This window comes from Pectinophora gossypiella, chromosome 19, assembly GCF_024362695.1.
Source record: "Pectinophora gossypiella chromosome 19, ilPecGoss1.1, whole genome shotgun sequence".
Classification (NCBI taxonomy): Eukaryota; Metazoa; Arthropoda; class Insecta; order Lepidoptera; family Gelechiidae; genus Pectinophora; species Pectinophora gossypiella.
Window position 1 is genome coordinate 1,014,073 of NC_065422.1, and position 24,974 is coordinate 1,039,046.

The 24,974-nt window shown below is 38.7% G+C and overlaps 1 protein-coding gene across 1 annotated transcript; it reads left to right on the plus strand.

Annotated features, from left to right (window-relative positions):
* Positions 1 to 905: 905 nt before the first annotated feature.
* On the plus strand, positions 906 to 22,817 carry LOC126375522 (prostatic acid phosphatase-like). The gene is made up of 8 exons (XM_050022497.1): positions 906 to 1,049; positions 8,029 to 8,146; positions 11,041 to 11,151; positions 13,552 to 13,809; positions 18,188 to 18,370; positions 19,469 to 19,589; positions 20,452 to 20,663; positions 21,730 to 22,817. Exons 2-8 carry the CDS (start codon positions 8,033 to 8,035, stop codon positions 21,889 to 21,891), a joined length of 1,161 nt encoding a protein of 386 aa, XP_049878454.1. The 5' UTR covers positions 906 to 1,049; positions 8,029 to 8,032; the 3' UTR covers positions 21,892 to 22,817.
* Positions 22,818 to 24,974: the final 2,157 nt, after the last annotated feature.

Genomic DNA, 24,974 nt, shown 5'->3' on the forward strand with positions numbered 1-24,974 from the left:
ACCGGCGACAGTGGTTCTCATACATAATGTGCGTTAGGGCCTTTCCAACCTCTTTCTTCTATTCCGTGTTCGAACCCGTGACACTACAATGTAAGCCATGCGGTCCCGAACAGAGGTATCACCGGGAATAGTGATCAGGATATCGCTTATTATAGTCCTTTTGGAAAGGACTAAGCACTAGTACTTCTGTCCAATCAAATCAAAATCAAATATACTTATTTTTCTAATAATAATAAACAAGTTTATTCAGGTAAAACCTACGACACACATACACATTTATATCATTAAAATATACACAAATTAATATTTAGTTGGAAAACATAAAAGTATATGGGTGCCGCAGCTCACCCAGAGGGCAACACTGATTTTCAACCCACGCCGATCGGTGAAACGCGAGTACCCTTATTAGTTTATTGTGCATAAATTAAAAAAATAAGTAAAGAGTACAAAAAAAACGACTAGTGTTACACATGGAAAGCAGAAATAAAACAATATAAGAAATAAATATTTCACTAAAAAAAGGAACCATAAGTGAGTAGTGAAAGCAGTGTGTAGCTTTGGTTCACGTGATGTGAGTGCGATAATTAAACAAACGTCATTTGATACATAATGTATAAAATTTCATAATGATAATAGACAAAACGAAACGAACACAGACATCCAGGAGCACCCAAATGTGATCTAAAGAGGCAGCAACCGCTATCCCAAATACATCCCTGGTATACCTAACCTCTGTACTTCCAGTAGGTGTTTCTCATGTTTTGTGTCTTTTTGTTTTTTTTTTACTTTTATCCATTTCTGTGCAAGTCCGACTCGCACTTGACCGGTTTTTTAGTAATCACGCGTTGGTATATCAGATCTGTGTTTATATAAGGTCATTACAACCATATTGTGCATTCGTTTGCCTGAACGGTTCAGTCGCAGCGCGCACAGCGCCGAGACTACACCGTTAATAAAAAATAATTTATTTTATTTATTTTTTAGTTATTTTTTTTTAGTTTAGTCAATTAGTTTTTTAGTTTGTTTTTTAAGAAGCTTTTTAGTTTAAGGTAAGTGGTTTTGTTATTAATGTTTTTGCCGTGTTTGTCTGTTTTTGAAGGTAACAAGTTTGTTTTTGTTGAATTTGAGAGACTACCATCCGGCGTTTCTTGTTTTTTCGGTGCATTATATTCTAGGGCTTCGCATCAAAAGGCTGCGTGTTGTCTTCTTTATTACTTATGGATCTGTCTGTCTGTCTGTCGTCTTATGGAGTTGTCTTTGATTACTTGTGGCTCTGCCCACCCCATTCGGGATTACAGGCGTGAGTTTATGTATGTATGTATGTATCTAGCCGTTAGGGGGCGCTTCATCTCGGCGATTTAGAAAATACAGGCAAGTATTTCAAGAAGCTCAATGTTTAAGAAATGTTTTTTTTTTTCAAAATCTACATCAATATTCCAAAAACCTCTCTTAATGAAGGACTTTCCAGGGTAAATTCCCCAAAAAATATACAGACGGCCCTGTCTCAATTTGCCTTCGTTTAACTAATTTCATGGATACGTGATAATTACCTATTTTCTCATTGCTCGGGTACATAATTATTCAAAAATAATGTATTAAAATAAAATGTAAGTATTATATAAAAAAAACTCGCGACCCGCCCCGGCTTCGCTCGGGTACAATGTATAAGCGGAAAAGATGAAATTATCTACGACATCACATTAAAAACCTCAAAAATAACAGTATTTCTCCACTATTTAATGGATGTTATTATACATATAAACCTTCCTTTTGAATCATTCTATCTATTAAAAAAACGGCATCAAAATTTGTTGCGTAGTTTTAAAGATTTAAGCGTACATAGGGATATAGGGACAGAAAAAGCGACTTTGTTTTATACTATGTAGTGATAATTGATGTTTGATATTTGGATTGAATTATGTTGTGACCTATATTGTTTCTCCTTATTTTGATCAGAATAATAATGGGTGGAAGTGTTTGATGAATGCTACTGTCCACCTGTTTAAAGGCTGAAGTGCCTGAAGGTTTAGTAAAAATATTCAAATAATTATATTTCAAATAGTTCTAATTTTTTCATGATAGTAAAATATATGGTTTACTTAAGGTATTGTGAAGTATTTAGAATACATTTATTATTATTTACGTTTTTAACGGGACGTATAAAAATTGAAGTAATATACGGGAATTACCATGGAGTCAATACATTTTGTATGGGGACTGTTAACGTGTTAGCGGCCTTCGTGGTCTAGTGGTTGAGCGGGTCCTGGGGTCGAATCCCGATGGGAACAAATCACAAAAATCACTTTGTGATCTCTAGTTCGGTTAGGACACTACAGGCTGATCACCTTACTGTCCAAAAAGTAAGATGATCCGTGCTTCGGAAGGCAAGTTAAGCCGTTGGTTCCGGTTACTACTTACTGATGTAAGTTAGTAGTCGTTACATGAGCTATGTCAGGGGCCTATGGTGGCTCAATAATAACCCTGACATCAGGGTTGATGGGGTTGGTAAACCACCTCACAACCCACACTATAGAATAAGAACGTATTAAGACAACAGGCCTGAGGTTGTTGCCAATAAGCGGATCAATGTAACGCGGAAGTTACTTGTAACTGAACTACATTATAATCGTACTTACAAATTCGTTTCCGTAACTATTTTTAACAAAATAAAGTTTTAGAATAAATTAGAACAGTGATAAGTATTAAGTACAGTTGATAATTTGTAAATAGACTCGAGGCTGTTACCAAGCCGTCAGCGCTCCCCATTTGTCCGGTAACGAACTCCGTGGCCCAGTGGTTGAGCGTTGGGCTCACGATCCGGAGCTCCTGAGTTCGATTTCCGGCGGGGACATATCACAAAAAATACTTTGTGATCCCTCGTTTCGTTAGAACATTACAGGCTGATCACCTGATTGTCCGAAAGTAAGATAATCCGTGCCTTCGAAAGGCATGTTAAGCCTTTGGTCCCGGTTACTACTTAGTGATGTAAGTAGTCGTTACATGAGCCATGTCAGGGGCCTTTGGCGGCTCAGTAGTAACCCTAACACCAGGGTTGATGAGGTTGGTACTCCACCTCACAACCCACACGATAGAAGAAGATTTGTGTGGTCAAAAAGTTGACGCCAGAAGCAAATTTACGTCACGTTAAAACAAGGTTCTCTTCCCGGGCATGTCGTAAAAACCGACAGAGGGATTGTGTCCTCTAACATGATGGACTAATGTTATGGGCGATAGGCTGATCCCTTATCACCATAAGGTTCATCATATCCATCTTTGGAATTCGTATCAACAGTGGCTGCAAGTTGTCTTTGATTACTTGTGGCTCTGCCCACCCCATTAGGGATTACGGGCGTGAGTTTATGTATGTATGTATGTAAAACAAGGAGAAATGGGTTCACTGATTAGGCATATAATTAGTTATAACTGGTTTTAAACCGATACACGAGATAAACACGTGTGTGATTGTCTGACCTGACTGGTTTCGGAGGTCACCGGTTCGATTCCGATGACGTTTGTTGCAACAGTCGGAACTCTGTCTATGAGGTACCGGAACAAACGATAAAATGCAAATTCAAAATTCAAAAAATATCTTTATTCAGTAGGTATAGTTACAATTTGAATCGTCAATTTTTACATAACGAACGTCTCATCCGCCTAAAACTACTGCAGATAGTAAACCTTATCTCTTCTGAAATAGTGTCTATAATCCCTTTCAAAAATGCGCGTACTATTTGGAAGAATCCCGATGTACTGAACGCCTTGTAACCCCCGAGGGGTAGGCAGAGGTGCATTACAGAGATTTTGTGCCGAGGTTTTTCTTGCAGCTTCTTTTCCCCGGCTATACAGATTGTGAGAAGCTGCAGTAGTTTTAGGCGGATGAGACGTTCGTTATGTAAAAATTGACGATTCAAAGTGTAACTATGTGACCTACTGAATAAAGATATTTTTGAATTTGAATTTGAGAGTACTAATTATTTATTTCAATAAACCCTTTAATTAACAAAACATCTGGCTGCGGTTACGTTACGCCAGTCAGATCTGTTTTTGTCAAATAATTAAAAAAACATAAGCGATACAAATTCAAAACTCAGCACAACAATTGAAGAAGCTGGACTTTTAATTATCTACTTCAAAAAAACGGTGACTTTCGACAAAATCTCGCTGGCGTAACGCACACACATCTTTAGTCAATTAGGTACTGTTTTAAGCTTTTTTCAAGTTATAAATAACTTTAAAAAAAGTTCAAGTTATAAATAACTTAAAAAAAAGTTATAAAAAAAAAGTTATAAATAACTTAAAATAAATCGGTGATGTCTTGCAAGGCTTTTGGAATTTTATTACATTTTATCTATTACGTGATTTATGGTTGCAAAATTATTTTACCGATTGACGTCATTAAGCAATAGTCTATAGATATTTTTTGCAACGCAAGCACCTGTTTCATTTACTTTCCAATTGCTAAATGGACTTAAAGCGTGACTATTCAACGTATTTGGAAATAATAGTACGCAAAAGTGTGTTAGTTATTGTTTAACAATATAATAACAATTAATAAATCTAAAAATCGATAAATCAATGAATACGGCTGAAATCGATTAATAAAAACATATTGTTTTTTCAATTAATTAATTACATCTATGTACATTTTAACCTTTTCGTACTAGTAAGTACAACATGTAATCCATACAAACCTACTACAGATTAAAGGTTGTAGGGTTGATGAGGTTGGTAATCCACCTCACAACCCACACGATAGAAGAAGGTTGTAAATGAATTATTAATGAGTAGTTCATTCTCACTAAGGTTGTCTGGAAGATGCTGTTTAGCAATAAGGTAATTGTTTTTAGTGATGTGATTATATGTGCAATAAAGCGTTTTTTTATTGTATTGTATTAAATGTCGGTGTGTGTGTTGTGTGTAGCGGTATATAAAGCGAAAGTTGATGGTAGGGCTGGCAGAGGAAGACCGAGAAGGACTTATGATGACCAAATTGGAGATGTCCTTAGAAAAGGTTCAATACGATCTACTCTGAACCGGCGTGCGTGTATGAAGCGATTGATGAATGTGGAGGAAGCAAGAGAAGTGTGTCAGGATCGAAGCAAATGGAATTCTATAGTCTCTGCTTACCCCGGTGGGAAATAGGCGTGAGTTTATGTATGTATGTATGTATGTATTAAATGTTTACAAATATTAAATTCGTGATAGCTCTGTCTGAATGAACGTCAGACTTACGCCGTAGTGTTATAGATTCGGATCCCGACTTAGATTTAACGTTCAGGTTTGCTGCTCAAATTGCTTCAGAGCTGTTCAGATTTTACGTGATAATTACCTATTTTCTCATTGATCTGGGTACACAACTTTTTAATAATATAATCTAATGGCAGAGGGGTATATAAATAAAATTGTTGCTTGATACTTCGATCAGATTGTTGCTTGAGATTTTGATCAGAATAATAATGGACGGAAGATGTGATGTCTGGGTGTAATATAAAGGGTCGTCATTTATACCAAAAAACAAAGATTAAAAAAAAATATTATCTATGAAATAAGTAGGTTAAGTTAAACGAGCGCAAATCTGTACAGCGCCATCTATTTTTTTTTTTGGAAACAGCGCCTGGATAGTTCGTATTACATGGGACTTACACATAGCTGGCAAGGAGTGGGTGTATGTACTATGCATCTCTGCCTACCCCTTCAGGGATAGGCGTGAGGCTACTTTATGTTATGTTATATAACTTTTAACCTTTTTAATATTTAGTACGGATTATTAGTTGTTGTTGTTGTTGTTGTTTGTTGTTGTTGTGTATTGTGTTGTTGTTGTCGGATTATTTGTTGTTGTATGTTGTATCTATATAGGCAATAGGCTGATACCTTATCGCCATATGATTCATCATTATCGATCTTAGGACTATGTATCAAAAGTGGCTGCAATTGCTGCAAATAGTCTTCTGATTATTTGTGGCTCTGCCCACCCCTTCGGGGAACATGGGCGTGAGTTTATGTACGTATGTATGTATTAGTTGTAAATTAATCTATGAGCATTTTAAAATGTTTAAGTACAAATAATTTGTAGCCCTCCCATCACACCGTTATGCTTGTTTGGTTCACCATCAGTTCAAGGTGAATTAGGTTCGTCACACTTCACGGGTTCATCACGCAAATCTGCAGTCTGCACAAGTCACGCTGTCGCGCGCGACGAGATAATTACCGCTTGTTACAATATACACACTCAGATCCCACTAACTCTAAAACTTTGTGTGATGACCTAATTTCAGTTATAACACTCGAATTATAAATTATAACACTTAAGTGTAACGCGGGTGGGATGGCGCCCAGATTCATCATCACCAGCCCATTAACGTCCCCACTGCTGGGGCACGGGCCTTCCCTATGGATAGATAGGGAGATCGGGGCTTAAACCATCACGCGGGCCCAGTGCCATCCCGCGTCAGACAGAGTTCTGCGGGGCAAAAAGCAAGAGGGAAACCGCTGCTCTATTTTTCCCTAAAAAGTAGCACGGAGGATGCCATATCCATATAATTGAGGAGCTCGGTGGCGCAGCGGTAAATGCGCTCGGTCTGCAATTGTTGAAGTTAAGCAACTTTCGCAAAGGCCAAAATCTTTTACCCTTGAAATGTTAGCTGTCACTTTTGAGCATACCAGGGTTAAAATGGTCACATCGAAGCAATTCATATTAAAAAAGCAATATTGCTATTTGACATTTGTTTGCATTGCGCACTTACTTTTATATGCGCAAATGTCAAATTGCAATATTGCTTTTTTAATATGAATTGCTTCAATGTGGCCTTTTTAACCCTTTTTTGGTCATCTCATACCACGGTGAGCCGTATCGCCGTCTATAATGGTCGACCCGACTGTCAAAATATGTCTTATATCACAAGAATATTTCATTTACTGACAGAAGTAATTTTATCTTATCATTTCGCACGTGGAAAAACTTTAATATTATCGTTCAAGATACACTGACGATAAACTATGAAAACGAATGCGATGATTACGTATAATATTTTAATTGCTATTTGCGTCTGATTGTCATTATGTAAACAATTATTTATCAATTATAAAAATAGATGAGCGATGTAAAATGCTCGGGTCAATTAAGATGTTTAGTTCAATTAACTTATTAATAATTACAATAAATGACAAACTAAATTATCTACTTCAATATTAACTTTAAATTAACACTTCGTAGTAGAACAAACAAAAACAATGCTCAATGCGAATCGACGAGGTTCTTTTTTTAAATAAATATACAAAAAAAAATCGATGAGGTAATAAATCAGTGAAAGTAACACTGATTGAATCCATGGGATTTAGTATTTATTTAAACCCACCCGTGGTAGCCTAGTTGGTAGAACGTTCGACTCTCATTGTAAGGTTGCAAGTCAAAATCAAATCAAAATCAAAATAGTTTATTTGCTTTAAATAGTACATCAATATATAACCTCGTTATTGGGACTTCCTAGTAAGCCTCATTTAAAGACCTGTGTCAGGAAGCCCCGCTCTTCCTAATCGGTATTACATCTTTGACAGTACTATTTATTTCTTTTAACAAAAATAATCAACGTTTAAATAAATATAAATGCTTATTAGATAAGATGTGTGTGTGTGTGTGTATGTGTGTTTGTGTGTGTGATATCTGCAAGTGCAGGAATACATCGTGAAGAAATCCACATACCCGAGAAATGCGTTTCGGAGGTAATGTGATCCATTGTTTTAAGTTTACGCGGTTATTATCATAATTAAAACACATAATAACGGGTTCTTACCGCGTTTCGGGTTATCGGGAGTCTCATATCCCTGCTTTAAACGCGGTAAGAACCCGTTATTTTATTATGTGTTTTATTTATTTATTTATTTTTATTTATTTATTTTAATGTGATCCAACCTGTAAGCATTGGGCTGGTTTTCCCTTTGCGCCTTGGAAATTCGGATAGCCGGTCAGATAGCAGTCGCTTCTGTAAGAAGCCGCACCTGTCAAATCTTCAGGTTTTCATTTTGTTTCAGGACAATGTACGGTTACCTCGCTCTCATCTGCTTCGTGGCTCGGTTGGCGACGTCGGAAGCCAACGTGATCCACGGCAACGAAGTCATTAATGATAAGCAGCTGGTGCTGGCGTTTGTGGTGAGTTACCATCACCGATACTCCTTCGCTGCAATCAGAATTATACTATTCTGAAACATGCTTTTCACGAAAACATAATATGAAAGTTCGCCACCAAACTTGGCACATTTTGATATTCACCCGTATAAATCATCTGATCAGGATGTAAAGGCTTATGATGAGACTGGCTTATGTTTATAGATTACCATTTCAGAATGTTATCGTTGTCCTAGCCATCTTCCCAATTCCTAGAAGTACAACGAGATATAAACACGTGGTAGAAATCATTCACCCATCTCTCGTTAATTGGCTATTACGACGTCTATTGTTTATCTGCCTTAGCCGGATAATATATATCTAATAAACACGCAAATAATTAGGAAAATTATATAAAACGGAATCATATTTAGTACAATCACACGAGTACTGGCTGTCACGTGTTATATAACCATGTCTCAGTAAGTTATTTAACAAATTGAAACAAAGTCGCACTAAATGCCAAATTATGTTAATACGAAAGGGTTCTATAGTAATACTTACACATTTTAGACCTGTGCCCTGTTTATAAAAACTTACAAGCCCTATGTTACAAGCAGATGTTTGTAAAAAAAAAAAAAAATTCAATATTACAAGAATTACATGTTACAAGTGTTAATATTTATTTCACAAGTGTATTTTACAATCCCTGTAGTTTTTTTGATAAACGTAATTTACAAGTACTTGTGAGTAACTTGTAGCTTGTAAACGTGTAAACTTGTAAGTTTTGATAAACAGAGCACTGATTACACGTATTTATTAACTAAGCATAGATACGATGACGATGACGTGGCCTATTGTGGATTTGCCGCAGATGGCATTAACTACTTGGCCGGACAAATGGGGAGCGCTGAAGGCTCTCACCCGGTGACTACGTTTATAAAAAACAGAGTTATACAGCCTTAACGTGATAATTACCTATCTTCGCACTATCCGGGTACATAATTATACCAAAATACAATGTAATCACGGAAGCGTAATAATATATAAAAATAATTGTTGCTTGATATTTGGATCACATTCTTTATAGAATTATATTGCTACCTATATTGCTTCTCTTTGTTTTGATCAGAATAATAACGGCCTCCGTGGTCCAGTGGTTGAGTGTTAGGCTCACGATCCGGAGGTCCCGGGTTCGAATCCCGGTGGGGACATATCACAAAAATCACTTTGTGATCCCTTGTTTCGTTAGGACATTACAGGCTGATCACCTGATTGTCCGAAAGTAAGACGATCCGTGCTTCGGAAGGCACCGTTGGTCCCGGTTACTACTTACTGGTGTATGTACGTATTCGTTACATGAGTCATGTCAGGGACCTTTGGTGGCCCAGTAGTAACGCTGACACCAGGTTTGATGAGGTTGGTAATCCACCTCACTAATAATAATCGGTGGGAGATGTAATTGTGCCTGGGTGTAATAAAAATGGTCATTATTTATACCCAAAAACAAAGATAAAAGATGCATATATTATGTCTGTTATCCATGAAATTATCTAAGTCTGGAAAGTCTCTAATTAAATCGTCTGTACTGGAATCAGCATGAGAATGTATTTTTTTTTTAAATAGTAAAAATAAAAGTCAAAATAACTCATTTTATTATGACCAAACCATCCGACTGAAATATCTCTGAAATTTAGTAGGTTTGTACAGTTGCGTTTGTAATGTTTGCTTTTTGTAAATAGAGTAATTCAGCTGTAATTATTTGTTATTCGGCTGAAAGAATAACAGCGGAAAATAATACATAATTATACAACTCGGTTGGATTACTTTAGGCTATTTGACAACCTAGTCAAATGCGGTGTGAAGTTGAGTGATAGAGTGAGAAACAGTGTGATGAGACAGAGATGTGGTGTAAAAGACGATATAGTGACTAAGATTGAGAAGGGAATGTTAGGTTGGTTTGGACACGTAGAGCGGATGAAGGATAATAGAATTGCAAAAGCGGTATATAAATCGAAAGTTGATGGTAGGGCTGGCAGAGGAAGACCGAGAAGGACTTACGATGACCAAATTGGAGATGTCCTTAGAAAAGGTTTAATACGATCTACTCTGAACCGGCGTGCGTGTATGAAGTGATTGATGAATGTGGAGGAAGCGAGAGAAGTGTGTCAGGATCGAAGCAAATGGAATTCTATAGTCTCTGCTTACCCCGGTGGGAAATAGGCGTGAATTTATGTATTTCAAATGAGATACTTTTTACAAAACGTCAAAACGAAAGTTTTCTTTGGAATTTGCTTTCCGCTTTTATTGTGGATTTACCGCAAATGGCATTTACTTGGCCTGACATTTTTTTTAAATGTACTTCATTGTAGTTCTATACAATTCAATGCTCTATGTATGGTGACGTGAACAACATAATTATGCTTTAAAACCCCGTCCCATTAACATATTTCACACTAAGCAACACTTTGTTTCACTTTTGTCAAATAATAAAACGCGACATGGTTCTAAAGAATGACATAATTTATACGTGACATACAGGGTGTTAGTGACATCGTAACGAAAACTTTGAGGGTGAACGATACCACGATTCTGAGTTTATATCCAGTGGAATTTTCCGTCGTCCCCCTCAGTATTTGTTACGATGTCACTAACACCCTGTATAAAACATACATCTTCATCAATTTAAAAGCCACGCTCTTGTCGGTGTAGCATTTTCCATTCCAGTCTATTTTATAGAAAGGCCAATTCCTTGACTTCCCTATAAGACACGACGTTAACCTTTAAAACATTAGCCTGATATATATCCCACTGCAGGGCCTCCCCTCAATCAACCAGATGTGGAGCATACTCCACCACGCTGCTCCAGTGCGGGTTGGTGGAGGGACACGACCGAAAAAGAAGGTTATATTATATTTAGTTTTTATCATTATTATCAGGTACATCGCCACGGCGACAGAGCTCCTGATGCAGATGAGCTGTCTTTATCTGATGAACAGGAAAAAATAAGAAACTTGACGCGGCTAGAAGGCTTAGAAGGATTGACAAATGTAAGTACACTCATACATACAATAACTCACGCCTTTTTCTCACCAAGGTAAGCACAGACTATGGAATTCCATTTGCTTTGATCCTGACCCGTGGTCTACTAACAGCCTCCGTGGTCTAGTGGTTAGAGCGTTAGGCTCACGATCTGGTCCAAGTTCGATTCCCGATGGGGACATTGTCGAAATCACTTTGTGAGACTGTCCTTTGTTTGGTAAGGACTTTTCAGGCTTGAATCACCTGATTTTCCGAAAAAGTAAGATGATTCCGTGCTTCGGAGGGCACGTAAACCATTGGTCCCGGCTATTAGCCGTAAGACACCTCCACCAACTCGCATTGGAGCATGGTCCATACCCCCTCCGGTTGATTGAGGAGAGGCCTGTGCCCAGCAGTGGGACGTATATAGGCTGTTTTATGTATATATGTATATATGATCCTGACCCACTTTTAGTGCTTCCACCACATAAGCACGCCAGTTCAGAGTAGATTCCCAATGTGGACATCGTCGAAATCATATTGTGAGACTGTCTTTTGTTTGACAGGCTCCAATCAGCTTCTTCTATCGTGTGGGTTGTGAGGTGGAGTACCAACCTCATCAACCTTGGTGTCAGGGTTATTATTGAGACGCGAAACGCCCCTGACATGGCTCATGTAACGACTACTTACATCAGTAAGTAGTAACCGGGACCGACGGCTTAACGTGCCTTCCGAAGCACGGAACATCTTACTTTCGGACGATCAGGTGAACAGCCTGTAATGTCCTAAACAAACTAGGGATCACAAAGTAATTTTTGTGATATGTCTCCACCGGGATTTGAACCAGGGACCTCCGGATCGTGAGCCCAACGTTCAACCACTGGACCGTGGAGGTCGTTACAGCTGATTGTCCGAAAGCCTACTAGCCCAAACACCTCCATCAATCCGCAGTGCAGCAGTGTGGTGGAGTATGCTCCATACCCTCTCCGGTTGATTGAGGGGAGGCGCCTGTGCGGAGCAGTGGGACGTATATAGACTATTTGTATTAAGTTTGTTTAATTTTATACCCGTGAAATCCTAATATGACGGTTGTATAAGGAAACAGTATAACTACATGCATATTAGACAGGCTGTTCCGCTTGTTAGACCAATGCCATCAGCTCACGGTCATGGTAATGAAATAATGGTATTATCCCACTAGTTTTAGAAGGTTGGTAGACATGAACAGATTTCAACTTTTTGCCGCTTCTTTATTGTACTGGGTATGAATAAAATATGTAGAATGCGGCTAAGTGCTTATCATCTCATGTAACTTGACATAGCATCACGCCTCTATTCCAGAAGTGGTAGGCAGAGGTGTATGTATAGTCCTTATCGAGTCCGATAACGGCGACCTTAGTCATAATCGTAATCATAATCATGCGATTGAGTTGCTCAAAAAAAAAACACAAAAAAACATAAATTTTGTGACAGAAAATTACACTTGATATCGAATCAGAATCATAGTCTGACTCATCCCCCTCAGTCTTCGTTACGATGTAGCTAATACCCTGTATTTCATTAAAGATGCAACATTACAGTACGAATTAGAACCGTCAAATTACAAAAGCCTATGTTCTTCTTCTTCTTATCGTGTGGTCTGGTATCAGGGTTATTACTGAACCGCCAAAAGCCCCTGACATGGCTCATATAACGACTACATACATACATCAGTATGTAGTAACCGGGAACAACGGCTTAAAGCGCCTTCCGAATCACGGACCATCTTACTTTCGGACAATCAGGTTATCAGCCTGTAATGTCCTAACCAAACTAGGGATCACAAAGTGATATGTCCCTACCGGGATTTGAACGAAGGCCTCAGGATCGTGAGCCCAACGCTCAACTATTGGACCACGGAGACCGGAGTCAAGATTAAGCCGATCGATTGTGTTATATCTAACATTTCATAGTCCTGCTTTATTTCTCTCTCTCTGTTTAAGAGCTGCGCTCTTGTTGGTGGAGTAATCGCCATTCCTCTCTTCTTCCCACCAAAACCTTCACCTCCCGATACGACACGACCTGCACCTTCTCTTTTATTTGTTTCATAAATGTTATCCTAGGTCTACCCCTTCCTGTCTTCCTTTAAATTTCTCCTTCTATAATGTTTGTTATAAATGAATCGTGTCGTATCAGGTGGCCAATCATATTTCCTCTCCGGTTGTCTATAGTCTTCAATATGGTTCTCTTTTCTTCAACTCTTTCCAGCGCTTTTTCATTTGACAGCATTTCAGTCCAGCTCATACCCTCCATCCTTCGCCAACACCACATCTCAAACGCTTCCAATCTCTCTCTGTCTCTCTGTGTCATAGTCCACGTTTCACTTCCATAGAGTGCAAGAGTGTGTGTGTGAGTGCCTGTTTTATTTACGTCAACTTACTTTACTACAGCTTGGAAAACGCCGTGCGTACCAGATAGGAAAATACATCAAACAGCGCTACGGACCTCAGGGGTTGGGTCTGATATCAAACCTATACCTTCAAGACGACATTGCCATCAGGAGTACCGACAAGGAACGTACGAAGATGACTGCCTTGGTAGCCATGGCCGCTGTCTACCCCCCAGAGGTGGAGCAGCAATGGGATGAAGGCGTCGGGAAAGTGTGGCAGCCAGTGCCGTACTCCGCGAAACCTTTGGCTGAAGACTTTGTGAGTTATTTTTTATTACTCTTCTTCTATCGTGTGGATTGTGAGGTGAATTACCAACCTCATCAATCCTGGTATCAGAGTTATTATTGAGCCGCCAAAAGCTCATGCTCATGTAACGACTACTTACTTACATCAGTAAGTAGTAACCGGGAACAACGGCTTAACGTGCCTTCCGAAGCACAGATCATCTTACTTTTTGGACAATCAGGTGATCAGCCTGTAATGTCCTAACCAAACTAGGGATCACAAAGTGATTTTTGTGATATGTCCCCACCGAGATTCGAACCCGGGATCTCCGGATCGTGAGCCCAATGCTCAACCGCTGGACCAAGGAGGTCGTATTTTTTATTATAGGTACATATAAGTTTTATTTTAACTGTATTTAAACATTGGTATTATAAGTTACTTTAATATTATCTGTGGCCCGATTCCTGCACACAGAGCGATTTGCATATGAGCGAGATGTTTGTTTTATTCGCCCGGGTTACTCATTCGTTTCAAAATTAACAGTTGTCAATCATCTGTCTCTTTCCTTTTCGGCGGATAAGAAAATGACAGGTATAACTTAAAATAAAATTAGGAGGTGGAATTAGGGCCATTATTGTGTTATGTTACAACATAACACAATTCAAATAAATAGTTACACGCCGCCGTTCTTAAAAAAAATATGATTCTGTTTTTGAAATCTGGAAGTGAGTGAACGAAATTACTTATTATTTGTAGCATAAAGGCTGCTAAGTTGTAAGCAGGAAATTCGTCTAATTATGTTAGTTCGAGATAACGAGTCAGTCTTATCAATTACATTAAATACGAGACGAAAATACTGGTATGGACCGGTTACGATATAATTATTTGTACGAATTATTTAATCAATTTATTATAAATTGCCTCCATGCCTCCGTCGAGTGGTTAGAGTGGGTTCGATTCCCGATGGGGACACGTTGAAATTCACGTTCTGAGACTGTCGTTTGTTTGGCTAGGATATTGCACGTATATAAGATGATTCTGCGCTTCGGAAGGCACGTTAAGCCGTTGGTCCCGGGCTACTAACCCAAACGCCTCTACCAATTCGCAGTGGAGTAGCGTGGTGGAGTATGCTCCATACCCGCTCAGGTTGATTGAGGCGTATAACGGCTGTTAGTCTTATGTACATGCACACACATACATAAACTCACGCCCGTAGTCCCTAATGGGATGGGTAGAGCTACAAGTAATCAAAGACAACTTGCAGCCACTATTGATACGATGTCGTAAGCTGGATATGTTAAACCGTATGGTGATAAGGGATCAGCCTATCGCCCATAACATTAGTCCATCATGCTAGAGGACACAATCCCTCTGTCGGTTATTCTTATGTATGTTATTATTAATTGTCCGAATCATTAATGTAGGAAATAATAACATAATTATTATAACCAAGAAATCATTAATAATTATTTTCCTTGACTGATTAGTACTGTTGGTCATGGTTATTTGCAAAGATAATATAATATTCATCTCATCTGTTAATCGGAGGAGGATAATTTATTATCATAATTTTCAACTTCTCTGCGCTTATCGCTATCGACCCACTATGGTCGATTAATTCTTTTAAATGTTATCCTCTCAGACCAACGGCTTAACGTGCCCTCCGAGCACGGAATCATCTTACTTTTACGGACAATCAGGTGATTCAAGCCTGAAAAGTCCTTACCAAACAAAGGACAGTCTCACAAAGTGATATCTACAATGTCCCCATCGCGAATCGAACCCGGGCCTCCAGATCGTGAGCCTAACGCTCTAACCACTAGACCACGGAGACTTGGATCATATATCGAGCTTAAGATCCCCTAGCCAAGTCTCTGCCGCATCCGTCACACAATGCAGCTCGGCTATGTCACCTGGGAACCGGTGTAGAGGGCACTCGTTCACTATGTGAGATAGGGTTATAGTCGGATATAGGTGCTAATTCCTGCAGACGCCATCTAATTTTATTTTAAGTTATACCTGTCTTTTTCACATCCGTTGAAAAAGAAAGGGACGGGTAATCGACAGGCATTAAATGTATGGAATACACGTAAATTTTCGCAGAAATCTAAAACAACCGTCTAAAAATGTTACATCGGCCAATATCCCGACAGAGTTAAGTAGACAGCACGTCAAACGGATTACATACCAGCGAGATGCCTATTTGATTCGCCCGGGTTATTCTATCGTTTTAAAATTAACTTGTTGACAATCATCCGTCCCTTTCCTTTTCGACGGATAAGAAAATGACGGATATAACTTAAAATAAAATTAGGCGGTGTCTGCAGGAATCGGGGCCATAGTCGTGAGCCTAATGTTATGTCGTTGTGTTGTCATTGAAACCAGCTAGTATGTTGCGAACGCGTTTCAATTGCTTTAACATATCGGAAAAAAACGTGCATATTATAAATCTGGCTACCCGCCAAATTATTACTTACTTCCTCTTCTATCGTGTGGGTTGTGAGGTGGATTACCGCCCCATCAACTCTGGTGTCAGGGCCATAGGCCCCTGACATGACTCATGTAACGACTACGTACTTACATCAGTAAGTAGTAACCGGGACCAACGGCTTAACGTACCTTCCGAAGCACGGAACCTCTTTCTTATTGGACAATCAGGTGATCAGGGATCACCACAAGTGATTTTTGTGATTTGTCCCTACCGGGATTCGAACACGGGACCTCCGGATCGTGCGCACAACGCTCAACCACTGGACCGCAGAGGCCGTTACTTACTACAGTGTTAAATCGGTCACACGTGACCTGAATGATCTTTTATTTTGGTTAAGATAAGATTATTTAATTACATAAAAAAAAACTTAAACATCGTTATCTCGGTTATTGATAAGAAAAAACCATCTTAAATATACCTATAGGTAGTAGTTCGTGCCTCACGCAGGGTCCATATAAGGGCGCGGGCCTATGCGCATACTGTGCGCGGGCACGCGGCGCATTTTAGCTACGTGTATTAGTTCCTTTGACAACGTGGCTCTACGTTTCCATTGGAGTACGGTCACGAGCACTAATATGTATTCACTTGGAAACCATGTCACATTAACTTTTTTGACAAATAAAACCGTGAGTCTCATTAAATATATCAAATATAATAGTGCGATAGGGTTCTAAAGTGGGTAGATGATATTGCTCATGACTGTACACGAAGACCCGCGCACGACTATGTATAGCTACACACGTGGCACTGCAATCCACCGAAACGGGTTTCATTGCAAGAGACATTTACATAGTCGTGGGTCATATTCGTTCATTAGTTCAATTGTCTGCTATTAATTTCTAGATTAACATTTTACAATTTGTCTTTCACCCAGTCATCTAGCTATACAATTTGACTTCCAACATAGAATAAAGAATAAATTCTTCTATCGTGTGGGTTGTGAGGTGGATTACCAACCACATCAACCCTGGTGTCAGGGTTACTATTGAGTCGCTAAAGGCCCCAGATATGACTCATGTAACGACTACGAACTTATATCAGTAAGTAGTAACCGGGACCAACGGCTTAACGCGCCTTCCGAAGCACGGATTATCTTACTTTCGTAGAAATAGGTGATCAGCCTGTAATGTCGTAACCAAACTAGGGATCACATAGTGATCTTTGTGATATGTCCCCACCGGGATTCCAAACGGGGCCTCCGGATCGTGAGCCTAACGCTCAACCACTGGACCACAAAGGCCTTATGATAATTTTGACGAACATCTTTTGTGCTTTGTTGTAATTGTTTTGTGAAAATTTTAATTGACGTTATTCTCTTGTTTTGTGTGAAGCGTCCTTTTATAATAAACAATTTCTATTCTATTCTATTCTTTTCTATACACATGTATGGAACATTAATTTTGTAACCTTGTCTGAATAATTATCTATCGTAAAGATATTTTGAAGGTGAGAGCTGATTACTTAAAGATCAACAACATAATACGACAACGTCGCCTTATTGTGAAAACAGCATAAGTTTGAATAATCATATTCGAATGTGATCTATGTTGACAGAACCACACAAAAGACAAGTTAGTTAGTTTGATCGCACTGAAGAAAAGTTCAGTGCGATCTACTCTGAACCGGCGTGCGTATATGAACTATTAGGGTGGTATTAATAAACTAATCATGAGACTGCCCTCAAGATCATGCTCAAGTCCCTGTTTTTATATAAGAACTGTCACATCGACATGATCTTGAGGGCAGTCTCGAAGCTGAGATTAGTTTATTACTTTTTATTATTATGTGGAGGAAGCAAGAGAAGTTTAGTGTGTCAGGATCGAAGCAAATGCAATACCGTACTCTCTGCTTACCCCGGTGGGAAATAGGCGTGAGTTTATATATGTATGTTTATTTATAAATTATCATATCTTATTTCAGCTGCGGTACTACTCGAACTGCAATAAATTCAAGGCTCTCATGGCAAAGGCGAAAGAAGAGTCTATCACGAAAGAGTTCTTGCCTTACAAAGATTTAGTGGCCAAACTTGAGAAGAAAACCGGACGCAACTTCACAGAGAATCCGCTATTGTTTGAAACGCTCTTCGATCTGTTCAAAAGTCAGGTTAGAAGTTTTGATTTATTTCCTCCGCGTTTTATATAGTCCGGTGAACGTAAACGTGCGCGTTTCGTACGGTATCGCTTTAAAAATGATTCCTTTTTAATCATTATATTATATTATTTTTTTTGCGGCTTGTTAATTGTAACATTTGGCCTGTGCTCAGCAATTTTCGGCCAAGTAGTTAATGCCATTTGCGGCAAATCTACAAGAAGTCACGTCAAAAGAAATGTGGCCAGCAATGGGACGTTATATGGGCTGTTTATGTTGTATAATAATAATAATAATAATAAAACACTTTATTGCACACAAATTCACAAAACATTTACAGGGTAAACTTATTCTAAGGTGGGCAAAGGCGGCCTTATCGCTAAGAGCGAAAATAATATAATATATTACATAATATTACAATACATTTTAGAATCCGTGATAGCCTTGTTCGGAGAACGTGTAACTTGCATCATAGTGTCACGGGTTTGATTCCCGGCTCGGGTTTGAAATCACTGAATTCAAATTCATGAATTCATGTTATTTTTATTTATTCAAAAAACATACAAATGCGTTTTTACAAAAAAATATGTTTCGCCAAACTACAAAACAGTTTGTTGGCGAGCTTGAACAGTCATGAGCAATATCATGTACCCACTTTAGAACCCTGTCGCACTATCATATTTGACATTTAATGAGACCTACTGTTTAATTTGTCAAAAAAGTTAATGTGACGTGGTTTCAAAGTGTATAACTTTATTGGTACTCGTGACCGAACACCCAATACTCTAAATACACTCAATTATTTGTATTTCTCGTGTAAGTTGTTTTTATTATGTGTCTTGATTGTAAGTTATGTGTTACTCCGTGTTTTATATATTTGTTGTTTATTTTATATTTGTTACTGTGGTGTCCCTTTATCATAAACGTTTCTATCTTTCTTTCATTCCATACAAATTAAGCGGCTTATCTATATCTAGTCTAATCTATATTTCGATCATATTTTTAATAATCTATCCGTCTAGAAACTGAACTGTCGCAATTACGTCTTTCTAAAGTGACCTTACAAATTCGTTCAAGGTGAACACCAGTTAAAACTTCCTGTTTTTTTTTCAGGTTGGCCTAGGTCTAGATATTCCGGAATGGGCAAAGCCCCTTTTGCCTAGGCTAAGCGAAGCGGCCAGGTTGGCTTACAGACTGTATTTTAGATCTGATGAGATGCTCAAAATCGGTGGAGGTAAGCGGTCTTACGGCTATCCTTTTTTTTGACGTGACTTATTGTAGATGTGCCGCAGATGGCATTAACTACTTGGCCGGACAAATGGAGAGCGATGAGGGCTCTCACCCGGTACAAAATTTAAGAGAACAGGCCTGAGGGTGCCCAGTTGTGCGCGAACGTCGACTCTGGGCGTCGTCTGAGAGGAAGAATATTTGAAAGAATGAATCGACTCTAGTGGGTCGATAGCGATAAGCGCTGACTAAGGGGAAACGGCTTTCCCATCTTATCTACTTACACTGAAAAAAATATTTACCTTTGTTTGACGTAACTTAGTATATTGTAATGGATATTAACATACCCATAACCATAACTTGGAGTATTCAAAGGTACATCCATCACAAGATGAGTACCCACACCTCACCGAGCTTACCATTAGACCAACGTGATAGATGGTGAGCCGTATCGCCGTCTATAATGGTCGAGGCAACTGTGTTAGTGAAAACTGCACTTAAGATAAATTAATGACTCATTGGTGCGAGTCGAGTACCGGGGTTCGAGGTTCTCCCTGCCCTACTGGTATATAGTCATATGTACGGTCACGAGTACTAATATATATACACTTTGAAACCATGTCACATTAACTTTTTTGACAAATTAAACCGCAACTCTCATTAAATGTCAAATATGATAGTGCGACAGGGTTCTAAAGTGGGTACGGTCACGAGTACTAATATTTATACACTTTGAAACCATGTCACATTAACTTTTTTGACAAATTAAACCGTAACTTTCATTAAATGTCAAATATGATAATGCGACAGGGTTCTAAAGTGGGTACATGATATTGCTCATGACTGTAAGTACCTATTCTCTTTCCCAGGAGTGCTTCTTCAGCAGTTCACGGAAGCAGCAACAGCGCTGGCGTTAGGGAAACCAGTGACGAAGCGGCTGAGGATATTCTCTGCCCATGATTTCAACGTCGGTGCTTTGATGGATGTGTCCAGGGTTGTGAAAGACCAGAGCATACCTGAATACGGCTCGGTCTTCGCCTTGGAACTGTATAGGCGTAAAGGAGGAGTCTTGACTGTTGAGGTAAGCAAGAACATTTGGTTTAAAGTCTTCAAGCGTCCTATGTCTAGCTTAAACATTAGCCGCCTTAAAACAATGCCTGAATATAATACCAGGTTTAAAATATTCAATTTTTTTTTCAAAAGATGACATATTTACTCATTTTTTTTACATAAAGAACGTCTCATCCGCATAAAACTACTGTAGCTTCTCACAACCTGTTTTGCCGGGGAAAAGAAGCTGCAAGTAAATATGCCGCGGACACTGGGCCCTAGACATTAAAAAAAAAATTGTAATACAATTTGGTAATTTGGCCGCTTAATATCAGTTCCCAGACGGTTAATCCCAGATATTCATACTCGTATCTTCTACTTATTTTAAACCCGGTGTTGGCCTTCATTCCTTCAGACACCCCTAATTTAATTTTAAGGTATATCTGTCATTTTCTTAAGAAAGGAAAGGAACGAATGATTGACAGCTGTTAATTTTAAAATGAATGAGTGAATGAATGAATCAAAATGCATCTCGCTGGTATGCAACCTGTTTGACGTGTTGTCAACTTAACACGTTTACTGTGTAACTGAAAATTAGATATCGACCCCTCACGTGCAATGCTTTTTTTTTCGATAAATACACACTACGGCATAAAAAAAATCTGAATAGACTCCCGTCAGATTTTCCCATTTTCCCAAGTGCCTCAAATATGGGACATGCATATATTATATAAGTTTCTTTATTGCCTCATATGTGGTTCATACACAGTGAACGTGTTAATTCTGTCGGGTTATTGGGCAATGTGAAGATGGATTACTTCAATGTCACCTTTTTAACCCCCGCTGGTCTGCTATTTGACATTTGTTTGTATTGCGCACTTACTTTTATATGCGCAAATGTCAAATAGCAATATTGTTTTCTTAGATGAATTGCTTCGATGTGGCCATTTTAACCGCCCTGGTATTGGGCTGGGTTCCCCTTTGGGCTGGAAAGTAAGTGACGGGCGAATTGTCCAGTTTAGGTCACATGCCTTCAAAACAGATTCTGGCACAAGCAGCCTCCTTGATTTTAAATAAGAACTTTTCTTCTATTTCAGCCGGTCTTCTTGAACCAAGCTGGTGAGTCATCACCTCAGGTATTGACCATCGCTGGCTGCGGACCCATTTGTGATCTCGAAAAGTTCACACAATTGACGGAAAAGTTTCTCTTATCAGAGGAAAAGTTTTACGAAGTATGTGGTATTAAATCCGAATTATAGTTAAGAGAATGACGGAGTCTGTTTGAAAGTCGAATTTGTGAGAATAGTTAAATAATGTAAATAATTCACTTTGAGGTGGGAAATTTGTGAATGAAGCAATAGTCTATTAACACATATTAGAACAGGAGCGTATCCAGCTTCGAGTCGCCACCTGTCGGGGGGGGGGGGAAACCTGCAGGGTGCGGGGATGACCTCCTTTTCCCCCCAAGGGATTTGCCCATGTCTTGGAGCCGTATGAAAGATCAAATCAAGTATATTACGTCTTTAATGCACATACGTACATGAAACATTTTAATACCATACAAGAGATCAAGAGACTTCAAAATCAGTTTTCTTAGTATCGTGTGGGTAGGTGGAATACCAGCCTCGTCAACCCTGGTGTCAGGGTTATGAGCCGCCAAAGGTCCCTGACATGACTCACGTAACGATTATATTTTTATTTTATTCTTCTTCTTCTTCTTCTTGTTAAATTACATTTTATTTGAAGTCGGTTCAAAAGATGTACGTGAAAATAAAAGGCCCTCACTCAGCACAAGCCGTGGCGTAAACCACGACCCTGGTATTCTGTAAACCTTGCTGAGTGAGGCACGAACATCTTGCTCCATAAATATGTGTTAGTAGTATTAGTGCACATACAGGGCAGTGCTAATCGCGCGGTGAATTCAAACATATAGCGAAGTATGAAAGTATTCACGCAGAAAAAAATCGCACGTTTACTTGATATGCAATGGCACCGTTCGTAGCGCGCAATACGGTTCATTTTCAAATAAGGTGTAGTGTTATGATCTCAAAGGGTCAATAATGCAATAATGCTTTCTTATAATTTCCTGAATACAGTTACCATAACTTTCAAAGTAAGAAGTTTATGTCTGTGATATAGGTACAATGATATATAAATTATGTAAAATAAATAATTTAAATTTTAACACTGTGTTCTTACTCATTCTTCTTCTCTCGTGTGGGTTGTGAGGTGGATTCCCAACCTCATCAACCCTGGTATCAGGGTTACTATTGAGCCGCCAAAGGCCCCTGACATGACATCCTTATACTTACATCAGTAAGTAGTAACCGGGACCTTCGGCTTAACGCGCCTTCCGGAGCACGGAATCATCTTATTTTCAAACAATCAGGTGATTCAAGCCTGTAAAGTTCTTACCAAACAAAGGACAGTCTCACAAAGTGATTTCGACAGTGTCCCCATCGGTAATCGAACCCAGACCTCCAGATCGTGAGCCTAACGCTCTAACCATTGAGGCCTTTATTTAAACATCTTATGCAAAAGATCTCTTACCTATAAGTTATTTAAATAAAGATTTTCAACACGCCTATTTCCCAGCAACGTAAGCGGAGACTATGGATTTTCATTTGCAGCGATCCTGACTCACTTCTCTTGCTTCCTCCACATTCATCAATCGCTTCATACACGCACGAACCGGCGCGCCGGTTCAGAGTAGATCGTATTTTTAAGGACATTCCCAACTTGGTTAATATATACCTACACTATTCTAGTTGTAGTGACTTAATGACTCGCAAAAATGAACCCGAATAGGGATTAATTATTAATTACAAATGCAGATTTTTTCCGGTCAATATCCTGTCGACAGTCAACCATGGACTGAAGTAATTTGTAATTGGGTATTTGACTGGGTCAAAGATAAATTATGAAATGCTAATATAGAAATAGAAGCCAATCTAAGATGAACTAAAATCAATCTAATTTTTTACTTTTCGACTTATATTCGATTCTTTTTTATAATTGATGACGTCACAAGACAGTATTTGCATACAAACTCCAAAGTAAACTTGCGTTTTGACATTTCATAAAAATATTGGGTAGTTTCCTAGGTTAAAGATAAATTATGAAATTCTGATTAAGTACTAAATTAAGACAGATCTAAAGGTGACAAAAAAGTTTTCTTTTTTCTATTAAACTTATTTATGAATTTTGAAATGTAATAATAATTGCGACATTTTGAAATTCTTTACAATAAAAGGACACCACATAGGTACCAAGGCAATAACATAGGTAATTTAATTTTTTCACATAATGTCAATAAAAATGAAATAAAAAATGTTTGTTTGTTTATCGAAATGGTCATAACGTGACAGACGTCCTGAAACAAAAGAGCCTCATTCGCGGCGTCAACCACGACGCTATTATTCGGTTCGGTGGACCATAAATATAACCGGGTAGTGGTAAGCAAACTGTCACCAATCTCCTGTTCCATTAGATACTAGAACTATCAGATTTGACATTTAAATAATAATTGATACCCAACTGCTAATAAATTATTCCCAAATAACATTTATAAAGCGCCTGGTAATATTATTATAGCAGTGTGGGCGCACTGATTTGCGGTTTTGCTATTAACTATGTTTAGGCGTGTAAATTACTGCAGCGTAGTTGACCGAAAGCAGTGTATTTTTGTCAAGCGATTTTAACGCTTAGTTTTAAGGGGTTTAAGCTGGGTGTTTCTTCCTCATTGCAACCCTACAAAGTTAGTTGTCTTCCCGGGCATGATGTAAAACCGACAGTTGGATAGTCCTTTGATTACAGCATCCCGTCAAATCAAAATATGAAGAATTATGATCACATGTTGCATAATTAAAAATAAACAGCCTCCGTGGTCTAGTGGTTAGAGCGTTAGGCTCACGATCTGGAGGTCCGGGTTCGATTCCCGATGGGGACATTGTCGAAATCACTTTGTGAGACTGTCCTTTGTTTGGTAAGGACTTTTCAGGCTTGAATCACCTGATTGTCCGAAAAAGTAAGATGATTCCGTGCTTCGGAGGGCACGTTAAGCCGTTGGTCCCGGCTATTAGCCGTAAAAACACCTCCACCAACCCGCAATGGAGCAGCGTGGTGGAGTATGCTCCATACCCCCTCCGGTTGATTGAGGGGAGGCCTGTGCCCAGCAGTGGGACGTATATAGGCTGTTTATGTATGTTGCATAATTGGGTAGTTTCCTACTTCCTACATTAAAGATAAATTATGAAATTCTGATTACTAAATAAAGACAGATCTAAAGGTGCCAAAAATCGTTTCCTTTTTTCTATTTAACTTATTTATGAATTTTAATAAG

What these genes read in the sequence shown, in the direction of transcription:
- LOC126375522 (XM_050022497.1), top strand. Translation starts at nt 8,033, where the DNA reads ATGTACGGTTACCTCGCTCTCATCTGCTTCGTGGCTCGGTTGGCGACG. An exon ending in GATGCTCAAAATCGGTGGAG is followed by an intron (nt 19,590 to 20,451) that starts GTAAGCGGTCTT and finishes TCTCTTTCCCAG; the next exon opens with GAGTGCTTCTTCAGCAGTTC. An exon ending in GAGGAGTCTTGACTGTTGAG is followed by an intron (nt 20,664 to 21,729) that starts GTAAGCAAGAAC and finishes CTTCTATTTCAG; the next exon opens with CCGGTCTTCTTGAACCAAGC.